The 12017-nt window shown below is 39.0% G+C and overlaps 1 protein-coding gene across 1 annotated transcript in view; it reads left to right on the top strand.

The window, feature by feature from the left end:
- Positions 1 to 6622, top strand: part of LOC135479301 (uncharacterized) — a 29949-nt gene extending 23327 nt beyond the window's left edge. Inside the window, exons 14-20 of the mRNA XM_064759123.1 lie at positions 66 to 180; positions 396 to 524; positions 717 to 866; positions 974 to 1079; positions 2453 to 2522; positions 3014 to 3120; positions 4013 to 6622. Coding sequence (XP_064615193.1) covers positions 66 to 180; positions 396 to 524; positions 717 to 866; positions 974 to 1079; positions 2453 to 2522; positions 3014 to 3120; positions 4013 to 4148 — 813 coding nt within the window. The 3' untranslated portion in view covers positions 4149 to 6622. The remainder of the gene's footprint in view (positions 1 to 65; positions 181 to 395; positions 525 to 716; positions 867 to 973; positions 1080 to 2452; positions 2523 to 3013; positions 3121 to 4012) is intronic.
- Positions 6623 to 12017: the final 5395 nt, after the last annotated feature.

The following is a 12017-nucleotide window of genomic DNA, read 5'->3' as shown; positions in this document are numbered from 1 at the left end:
GTTTCCTTCCTTTGTGAAGTGTTAGTTGCACAAGTAAATAATTTTGTTTTTCTGTTGTCTTGTAGATTATCCATGATCACTACCCGTCATACATGTGGATAGCTGTGTTAGTGGAGGTATTTATTGTCATCAGCACCACAGTGTCCTACCTGACCATTGGAGCTGCCCTACATCACACCAGTGAGTGTACAGTGTGAATAGAGACTCTCTCTCTCTCTGGTCAAGTGGTATACAGTGTCCTAGTGGAGACCCCTGCCCCTCATACATGTGGATAGCTGTATTAGTGGAGGTATTTATTGTCATCAGCACCACAGTGTCCTACCTGACCATTGGAGCTGCCCTACATCACACCAGTAAGTGTACAGTGTGAATAGAGACACTCTCTCTCTGGTCAGGTGGTATACAGTGTCCTAGTGGAGACCCCTGCCTCTCATACATGTGGATAGCTGTGTTAGTGGAGGTATTTATTGTCATCAGCACCACAGTGTCCTACCTGACCATTGGAGCTGCCCTACATCACACTAGTAAGTGTACAGTGTGAATAGAGACTCTCTCACTCTGGTCAAGTGGTATACAGTGTCCTAGTGGAGACCCCTGCCCCTCATACATGTGGATAGCTGTATTAGTGGAGGTATTTATTGTCATCAGCACCACAGTGTCCTACCTGACCATTGGAGCTGCCCTACATCACACCAGTGAGTGTACAGTGTGAATAGAGACTCTCTCTCTCTGGTCAAGTGGTATACAGTGTCCTAGTGGAGACCCCTGCCCCTCATACATGTGGATAGCTGTATTAGTGGAGGTATTTATTGTCATCAGCACCACAGTGTCCTACCTGACCATTGGAGCTGCCCTACATCACACCAGTAAGTGTACAGTGTGAATAGAGACTCTCTCTCTCTCTCGCTCTCTCCCTCTCTGGTCAGGTGGTATAGTGTCCTAGTTCTGAGTTATCTCCCCTGCTATGTTTCAGTCTCTGGCTGGGTGGACTCTCTGTGGAGTCAGGACAAGTTTGCGGTCTACAAGGCACGTTTCCAGGCGCGCAGTAAGAGACTCTGCGAATGGTGCAATACAAAATGGTAAGCTCTACATGGTTATCTGGTTTTTCAGTAATAACCGGAGAGGACAGCCAAAACATCAAATGTAAAGAGCAGAACTGAAATGAGTTGTGACATTTGGATTAAATGATAGGAATGTTCAATGTAGACGGTTACAGTGACCATGATAGGAATGTTCCAAGTAGACGGTTACGGTGACCATGATAGGAATGTTCAATGTAGACGGTTACAGTGACCATGATAGGAATGTTCAATGTAGACGGTTACAGTGACCATGATTGGAATGTTCAAAGTAGACTGTTACAGTGACCATGATAGGAATGTTCAAAGTAGACGGTTACAGTGACCATGATAGGAATGTTCAATGTAGACGGTTACAGTGACCGTGATAGGAATGTTCAATGTAGACGGTTACAGTGACCATGATAGGAATGTTCCAAGTAGACGGTTACAGTGACCATGATAGGAATGTTCCAAGTAGACGGTTACAGTGACCATGATAGGAATGTTCCAAGTAGACGGTTACAGTGACCGTGATAGGAATGTTCCAAGTAGACGGTTACAGTGACCATGATAGGAATGTTCCAAGTAGACGGTTACGGTGACCATGATAGGAATGTTCAAAGTAGACAGTTACAGTGACCATGTTAGGAATGTTCCAAGTAGATGGCTACATTGACCATGATAGAAATGTTCAAAGTGGGCGGTTACAGTGACCATGATAGACAACTTTTTTCAGCACACTTTGAAGACTTTATATGTGGGTATTATGGGATTTTAAACTAGGTATTGTTTATTGTGCAGTGGTTGAAAAAGCTGAAAAGGAAGGAAAACTGTGTGAGAAAATATTCTGGTATTGAAATTGTGAACTATTATGGGTGGTAAGAAATATTGTGTGTCACTTGGTAAACATCATGACTAGGAACGTTCCTAACTGGCACGTGAAAAGTGAAATCTGGACTTGTATGTGGTCAGCTTTCAACTGTTTATCAGTTTGAGATTTGGAAAAAAAAAAACATTTTTTTTTTTCTGGTCTACAGCGTAACTTCACACTATGTCATTCAGTTTTAAGTAATTTGTTTGGATTTAATTCTCCTCACAAATGTCTTGATTTTGCTGCTAATATTTGACCAGCAGGACAGTAGCAGTAAACACTGTGTGTTATGGGGATGATTAAAGTATAAAGTATAAGGGCATGTGTCAAAATGGCCCAGAAGCAGTCAAGTTAAATTGGGGCAAATCACAGACTTTAGAACACAGCATATGTGCAAATCTTAAAAATTTGACAACTTGACTTAAAAATAGACAACCAATACTTTCAGAGAAAATAGATTTACATATTTAAGTGATTTTATTAACACTTTAGTGGATTGCTGTTTTTTTTTTCTTTTCAGTGTATGTGGCTCTTTTCTCTCACTTCTAGCCTTCAGTGTTGTGTTTTGTATAGCTATGGCAAATCCTAAGGTAAGTTACTGGACATATTGAAAGTGAAAGTAAAAGTACTGGTACATGAAAACACTTTGTATTCTCCAGGGAAAATACTTTTCTGTATCTACTAAATCATGATGAAACAGTGTGTTAACTGCTAGAATTGTCTGCGATAAAACCTGCTTATCTGTGCAAAGTTACATGTGGGATATATCTTAAAAACACAAAGATAAATCGTTTGTTGTACTGATATAAAGCCATTGGCCATACACTTTAATACCAATTTGGATTTGGTAGCAACCTGCAAATGGTCGTGGGTTTCTCTCAGGGCTCTGCAGGGTTTTCTCTCACTATAATGCTGGTCTCTGTCGAGTAAGTGGAATATTCTTGAGTATGTCGTAAAACACCAATCAAATCAAATAAATAAATAAAACCAATGACCAATGAAGCCATGTGTTCAAATCCATGTGATGCTGACTTTTTTCAGCTTGTTATGTGATATCACTGATTTGTTTTTGTATCCGCAGGGCTTTGTTCAGATTTTAGAGAAGTTTGCTTCCCTTAGTCTCAACATTCAGAGTGGCTTTTTCCTCTTCCTCATGATGCATAAAGCTACGAAAAGGAACTGTTTTGGGTAAGATACAAGCTACCTCCGTATACGTTGTAACGGGTTTGACTCATGTACAAATCTAGCTACTATAATACTTCAGACGTTTCACATGTTTGCAAGATGTTTATTCAACCATATTCTGATTGTGTTATTCTGTGTGGTATGAAAATTATACTTTTTGTTCTGTCCTGAAATCCTCTAACCCAACCAGTGTAGCTTTGTCTCCAAAATCCAATCAATAGGAATTATAAATATTACTGAATGTTCCCTATTATGTCCTTAAAGGATGTGAAATTAGATCAGTTTTATTAAAGCTTGTTCTCTCTCTTATTTAAATGTATGTCTTATTCTCGTGAGTTAAGCGTGGTTTTGGCTGAGGTATAAGGTGAGGACTGGCTGACTAGCACAAAACCTCATCCCCCCCCCCCCAAAAGAGCAATTGTTCATTGTTTCCATGCTGCAGCCTGAAGACATCTGGTTTTAGAACCAGTTTTTTTAATTATTTGTAACGTTTTTCATTTGTGCATGACTACCATCGTAACCAGTGTTATAGTTAATATGCTGTAAATCTTCAGCTTTTTCAACTACTGAAGCACTTCTTTCTGTATTATTTAGGTATACAATTGTTATTAAAATCATGCTAAAAATGATATTTTTTTGACATTAAATATGCAAGCTCCATAGAACTGTGCAAATTGTTTCTCTACACCTCATAGATCTCGCAGAATGTTTCAAAATCGTGGTTGCACAGGCGTTTGCAAAGTTTGAAGAATTTGGGTATTGACATGGGTGTTATGTATACTGAATCTCCAGTTTCCTTCACCCATAAAAGGGACCACTATTGCATGAGTGAAAAGGGTCTTGAGTAAATAAATAAATAATTAAACAATAAATTGTGTTTTTTTTGCTGTTGCAGGAATCTCCAGATCCCGTTGCCGTTGCCAGGCTGGGTCTACTACCTCCAGTATTTACTGCCTTTGTATTTCGGGTTCGCTGTGGGGTTTGATGTATATGTAATGATCAGGGACATTGTTAATGTCACAAGAGTGTAGCACAACACAGCGGTGATACTGATTTTAATCTCTTATTTGACTGGATCTCTGTTTAGCGCTTGCTTTCCCAGTATTGTCACTAAATGTCAGACTTAGTGCACATCCTCACAAGTTCAGGGTTGAAATGAAACCCACTCTGGATTGGTTGAAGGAAATGACAGCTGACAAAACTTTCCTAGATACTATTCAGAAACATCATTTTGTTTGATGCCTGGTGAAAACGAGCTGTCAAACGCTCACTCATAAAGTTCTAGTCAGTTTTTTAAATGACCAATGCATGTTTTATGGGAGAATGCTGTGCGTAGGACATTTCATGTTTCTAATAACACCAATCTTATGACTTCAGGTCCTAATCTTCCTTTGCGATAACAAGATTTTGTTGTTTCTCCCACCACTTCCAAAATCTGGGAATTTGGTAGCATTTATCAGATTTATGATATTTGTTTGTTTGAAATTGATAATACATCCAGATTTTAGGCTGAACAGTTTTTACCACGAGCATAATTACAGCAGTTGTGTGTTCCTCTAACATCTTTAAGATTCCAAGATGCCGTAACAAAGTATGTCAGAGAAGATATTAATTTTCTGGTATTGGACGCTCACTACCAGTACATGTCAAAGGTTAAATATTGTGTCATTGGTTTCACTTTCATTTTCTTGCTAGGACCTGTAATAACATTACACTATTGTCTGAATTTACATGTTAATGAAATATTAACTGTTTTGCTCAGAAAGACACTTTTATGAAACTTGATATATTTTTACACCTGTAGTAGCTTATATAAGGTATTGTGTGTATACAAAACCAAGTATTGGGGAAAGTATTCAATATACAGTGTATACTTTTTATTAGTATTTTTTGTTAAACTTTACATTTGCCATACTTGTGTGAGGAAGTTAGGGGATTTTGAATTGAGGGGATTACAATCATGGTCATGTGGTTCATATATTTTGGTGGTTCGAATATGTTGGTGGTTCATATGGTTGCATTATAAATAAGGTTGCCAAAATGAAATTTGAGGTTCATTTCCACCATTCCATCCCATTCCATCTTAATAATTAAAGATTTAAGGATGTACTGTATTATTATCCAGTCACTTGGAAAGCTTCACATCACCAAGTTAAACCTGCTAATTACTTGATGTTTGACCAGCCAGTGGAGGTTTTTTGCTGTAAACTGCCTTGGACCAGGAAAGATCTTGAAGGTGAGCGCATCCTCACAAACAGTGGGCGCAACCTCACAATCAGTGGGCGCATCCTCACAAACAGTGGGCGCAACCTCACAATCAGTGGGCGCTTCCTCACAATCAGTGGGAGCATCCTCACAATCAGTGATCGAATCGGTGGATGTGTAATTTTAGCATTATGGTCAGCCGAAAGAACACTGAAAACTGTCTGAAAATACCATTACTTCGTCTTTTTTTTTTAAATGATGGCTTCCACCATACCCTTTACAGCGTATATTCAACTCTCTAGTCTCAAGACAGGCTTAGACTTGTGATGCACGAAGGCTTGTTTAGGCTTAGCCTCACCACTGGTGTCCCCGTGCGGAACTATGTAACGAGCATTCATCTATAAAATTGTTTCAGGTTTTGGTTAGAATCGTGTTGTGAATACTCTAGATAAAGGGGATGCATGTATATAAAGTATTGTGAGAGAGTATTTTCTTATGTCACTTCCTGCCTCATCGCTGTGACACCAGTGAACTTGGCATTCAAGATTTCTTTACAGTATTTGCTAGTGGTGGCAGTAAAGCAAAGCGAATATAGAGGGCGCTGCGTGGGATGTAAAGGTTAAGGGTTTTCACTGAACTAATTGCTGCCAGTTGTATGGTGGGCTTGATGGACGATATTGACATGTATATCGCCTAAGTAACGTCATTGGTCAGGTGACATATATAACTAATAAACTGCACACTGTCGTGGCCCACCTTACAATCCAAACATTTCATTCCATTTAATGGTGTTGAAGAGAATCTGAAAATAGGTTATTGTGTTTTTAGAGATCATGTTAAGTATCGTCTGTACATCATCCTTTCCTGTTGCATAATGAAGTATTATTTGAAATCTTTACTGAAGTTCTTATTTCATTGCTAGTCTAGCAGATGTTCAGTATGATATTATGGGGACCATATATAATATACAACGTGAAATTTACCTTTTGCTGAGAAGTGCAGTCATGTTATTTCTTGTCAGGTGATATATATTTTAAGGTTTTAACTTCTATGTCCATATGAGTTTTCCACTCAAGTTGGATTATTTCATTCTACTGAAATGAATTCATTGTTTGTTTTTCTTTTACTCTTGTGTACAGTATATTTTTTGCATGCATGTGGTTGTGCAGAACATCTGTATATGCACCATTTTGTCTTTGACCGTGTCTTCCTGTAGTATACAGGTAAGGATGTTGAAGACATCGCCAAAATGGATGTTCGAGTGTCCAATCCTATCCTGTCATTGGATTTGTTTCAAACTCTAAATGCACCTTATAAACTTCAGCTGCATTGCCTCGATTTATTTTGTGGCATAATCTGTCTCGTTTTATTTATAAATATATATACATATATATATATATATATATATTACACAACGAAATTTTATTTAATAGCGATTGTCTCAGCACGGGATGGTGAGACAAGTGCAGTAGGCCTATGTCTTAATTGGATTCCGTGTACATTATGGTATCGGACGTAGTAAATCATTTTCAAGACCGTGTACATGTTTTTAGGGATGTTGATGCCACGTGGTGGTCAGTTATGGCACGTGGGGATTTATAAATTTTCATGTGAGTGTAATTCCATAATTGATGTGAGGGAAAGTTTTGAAGTGAGTGTACTACATGGACGTTGATGTCACGTGGTGGTCAGTTATGGCACGTGAGGGTTTACAGATTTTCATGTGAATGTAATTCCGTAATTGATGTGAGTGATAGTTTTGAAGTGAGTGTACTACATGGACGTTGATGTCACGTGGTGGTCAGTTATGGCACGTGAGGGTTTACAGATTTTCATGTGAGTGTAATTCCATAATTGATGTGAGGGAAAGTTTTGAAGTGAGTGTACTACATGGATGTTGATGTCACATGGTGGTCAGTTATGCCACATGGAGGTTTACAGATTTTCATGTGAATGTAATTCCGTAATTGATGTGAGTGATAGTTTTGAAGTGAGTGTACTACATGGATGTTGATGTCACGTGGTGGTCAGTTACGCCACATGGAGGTTTATAGATTTTCATGTGAATGTAATTTCGTAATTGATGTAAGGGAAAGTTTTGAAGTGAGTGTACTACATGGATGTTGATGTCACATGGTGGTTAGTTACGGCACATGCAGGTTTACAGATTTTCATGTGAATGTAATTCCGTAATTGATGTGAGGGAAAGTTTTGAAGTGAGTGTACTACATGAATATTGTAAACTATGCAGTACACAAACTGTTAATGTTTTTTTCTTTTTTTCTTTGTATTGTTATTACTATATTTTAATGAATATTTGTCAGACTGAAGTGTTGTTGTGGTAAATCGAGCCAGAATGACACAATAGAGCTTTCACTCTCAAAAGCTGCTGTAAATTTGGAGCTACAAATTGGGATGGAAGCCCCATATTTGTTATTCCTGTGATGTGGCGGTAGTGTGAAGCAGGACCGCGGGACATTGTTATGTCATAAATTATTTGTAACTGACTGTCTACAATGTTACAACGTATCAGTTTCTACTGTAACGTCGTTCTGTTGGTGGCGGCATCAGTATGAGCTGGGAAACGAACATTTGACATCAACACAATGCCGTCAAGGTCCTACTGCCGGACAGGTTCCCATTGCTTGCAATTTTGAGACCACTGATTTTGACTGTGGCCTTATAACTCCACTCAAGTACTAAGGTGTAAAGTAAGTACACAGCAGCTATTCGTATATACAAATAAATTGGCGTATCTGTGCACCTGAATGTAAACCCGTTAAAATCAATTTACATAATCAGCAGAGTTACACCTGTTATCCTGTCTATACGCTGCTAGTTTCTGTACATCAATATTACATCTTTATGATGGGAATTTATTTGGTTATACTGGAGATGTAATGCCTAATTCACTGATCCTAAAATTGCCAGCTCTGTAATCTGTAAATTTACACAGTGTGTTCAAACTTGTAAAATAGTACAGGTTGTACATACAGGAACATTTTTTCAGTCTATTTGAGCTTTGTCTTTATTATTTCATTGTTTCCAGGAAATACGATTAGGAAAGTATTCTCGTACATGTGTACTTATGTCTTCCTTGCATATGTATATATATTTTTTGTCACAACGTATACTATACTTTTATTTTATTGAATAAAGAACCACTGATCTCTCAATGGCCTATATGTGTGGGTCAAGGGAAGCTTTGGCATTCCTGTGCTGTCATAGTTACATGTGTGTCGTAGGATGAATCTGCGTGCGTTCTGTGCTGTGGGTGAATGCATTCCTACCCTCCACACTGAAGGTAGATAGCTAACTGGACATCAAGCATTCCTACGTAGTGTACAGGGCCCACTTGTTCAAAACTGTTTTAAGACTTAATACCAGATTTAACTTTAATCCAAATCTTCGATTTTGTACTTAGTCTAAAAACATTGTGTAACATTATGTTAAGTATGAACTGAAACTGCTGCTGTTATACTCTAACTTGCAATGGCTGCTGAGTTTGGCTAAAAATTAAATGTAAAATACGACTTAATACCAGTTATTAGCTAATACATTTCGGAACAACTAGGAACGGATGGCTGAGATACATTGCAGACGTATTGCAGAAGTATTCTTGAGTTTGGTCTAAAACATGTTGCGTCAAGTCTAGCAGTTATCCATGCACTTGTTTCAGCCGTGGCCAGTCTTGCTACAGATTTGTCAACTTAACACGCATCAGGTTCCGATGGGTCTTGTCTACAAAAGACAGTGGACGACGCTCATGTGGCCGTTTTCGATGTCGAGGGTACGTTCGTTCGCGACCACTCGTCTTGCACCAGTATGGGGTGCATGGCTGTAGGTCACATGTGGGAAAGTTCGTGGACAACGTGCCAAAACACGACAAAATCAAACTCAACTTATATGTTTGTTGTTTGATGTTTGTTCAAACCTTACCTTCACTGGCAGAGATGGTTAAAGTGCTGACTCGCCATAACGCTATGCTCTATACTCGGCGGATGTGTTAATTCAGGATGTTTTTCAAAATATATGGCGGAGAGTGGTGGTTTGGATAATTGTTATTGTATATGTCACTTGCTTTTCTTTCATATTGTAGGGCAGAATATTGTTTAGGGTCTATTTAGTGGGATACACTATGGCCGCATTCATAAAGGTGTGTTAAGGTGCGTGCTCTTAAAACTCTCTTATCTTTTACACGGTGGTGGAGGGGGGGGGGGGGGGGGGTTATCTTCTACACTATTGTGCTAAACTACTGTCTACGCGGTAAATCAGGAGTTCAGATGATCCGGAGTTAAGCTTTGAGGGGATAAACGTCAGCCGTGTCATTGTTCGGTACTAAATTATGATGTGTTTTGGTTTGATTATATCGAGGCAATTACTAAGGCCGCCATATAGTCCAGTGAGGTAAACGGACGATGCCACTGACTTACGGGACACATGAGGTGCATTGGTTGTAACAAATTTCTGTAGGTTTCCTCGAGTAGCGAACTGGCGTGAAAATGAATTAGCGTCACATATATACCCGGTGACAAAGTGAAAATGCCTTGGTATTCTCCAGCCTGAATTGTATGGAAGAGCTCGACTCCTCAAATGTTCAACTGTGCTGAACCACACCATCTAGGAACAATATTCATAAAGTCAAGCTGATGGTCACTCACAGCTTGGCAGTTCAGACTGTAATATTCTTTCCTGTTCATAAATCATAAAGCTGGCCATGGATAGCACCTACAACTCCGGGTGAAAGGAGCAATATCGTGAAACCTCTCAACAATTGCTCGTCTTCTATTCAATTAGGTCGGCTTCTATTCAATTTAGTGACCAAACAAAGGATTCTTTTCGGATCCCGAAACGAGCTAAACAGATAACCTACCTCTCACCGACGATTAAAGTTTATTTTGTTACTTAGAAGTGTATGTTTAACATTTAGTCCTGTGTTTCCCTATCACATTTCATGAATCGCTGACTTTAAGTAGACGTTGATCCCCTGTGTCGTACTTTTACACATTTGTTAGTGCTAAAATACGTTTATGAATTTGGCCATGAGAGTTAAGACCATGGAAACGGGACCGCATGGTTGGCCCGTTGACTGGGTGGGATGTCATTTCTGGTGCCTTCGGCACGCTACTTCAGTGACAGCAGCACTTTGGCGGTATGGACTCGCACTGCCACAAGAAGTCACATTATATCTACACCCATCTAATGCCTCCCGTCATATGGCTAAAAAAAATTGGTAAGTACCACGTAAAGTCCCAAGCATACATACATGTACTCACATACTCACACGTACACACATACACACATACATACATACATACATACGCACACGTACACGTGCATACATAAACACACGCATATATACACATACACGCATACGTACATACATACACGCATCCACACGTAATACATACACACGCATATGTACATACATACACACACACAAACGTACATACATACATGCTTCCACACGAATCGTCCCATCACTGCCTCATATGTTTAATGTGCCCGCCGTGCTGATCGGAACTTGACGTGAGGTCGAATGTTGAAATCCAGGTCCCGGCGCGTCGATTGCGCCTTTAAATGAGGTGGTTTGTCAGATACCCAACAAAGGGCGGTGCTCCCCCCTCCTCCTCCTTTAACTCGTAAACCTGTCCGCCATCTTGTATTGAAAAATACTTGTGCGTATAAGACGGCCAACTTCATGTTATTAGTTATATACGGCGCTTGACAATCAGAAATTCTCTCTCTAAGACTGGAATTGAACCCATACCTCGTTAACCACATCCCGCGTCGCAGTTTTTATATTATAATGTTTCTGTAAAGTTTGGTTCTGTAAGAATCACTCGTTTACAAAATATAGAAGGAATATATGCCCATTGTTTACCGGCCGGCTGTTCGAAATAATTCGACATATATATATATTTGTACTACCTCAAAACATAACTGTATTTACAGGTTATTGAATAAATACGGGCTGATGTGGACGAATTCTATTGTTGCGTGGCGCCGAAGCAGGTAAAAGTCGAATGAATTGAAACGTATAAGACAATATGAAACATATCGGAAAAGGTTATGTTCAACAAACATGAGGATACATGTTGTGACAGCAGAATTAAAGCTTGAAAAATCATGAAGAAACATTTTATTCACACCTGAACATAAAGGGAATTGCTTACTTTATTTTGATATTCGCTTTCCGTGTAAACAAAGTATCTTTAATTTTGGTCCATGGCTGCTTATAAATTCTGTCAGCGCATGGACTCATTTAAAGATTCCCTAAAGAACCAAAACGCGTGTGGCCATTTGTATTCGGTATAGGGAAACCTTTTTTAAGGCTTTCTCTTCAAAACGTCGTATATGTATTTGCTGACATTGCATGTGTGGCTTTCAGCTACATAAATGGATTGCAGGGTAAATATGTATTCATATACTCTTGAAAACAATTTTACGGTGAATGAAAGTCGCACTCAAAACGCCTTTTTATTTTATTTCCCACATCTTTTCCACAAAACGTGTGCACACGTGGATAAAAATGAATATGATAGACTTCTCAGAAAAACACTGGAATTCTCTCTGTTGGACCTATTGTATAAGCTTACATAGCTGATAACGGATAAAATATTCACGAAGAGAGAGTCTGTGACTGAGATAACAAATCAAACACTCTCAGACTATAGCTCTCTTGTCCTACCAGA

The sequence above is a fragment of the Liolophura sinensis genome, chromosome 12, assembly GCF_032854445.1.
Source record: "Liolophura sinensis isolate JHLJ2023 chromosome 12, CUHK_Ljap_v2, whole genome shotgun sequence".
NCBI classification, from domain to species: domain Eukaryota; kingdom Metazoa; phylum Mollusca; class Polyplacophora; order Chitonida; family Chitonidae; genus Liolophura; species Liolophura sinensis.
Note: the sequence above shows the minus strand (reverse complement) of the source record. Positions and strands in the feature narration are given on the sequence as shown.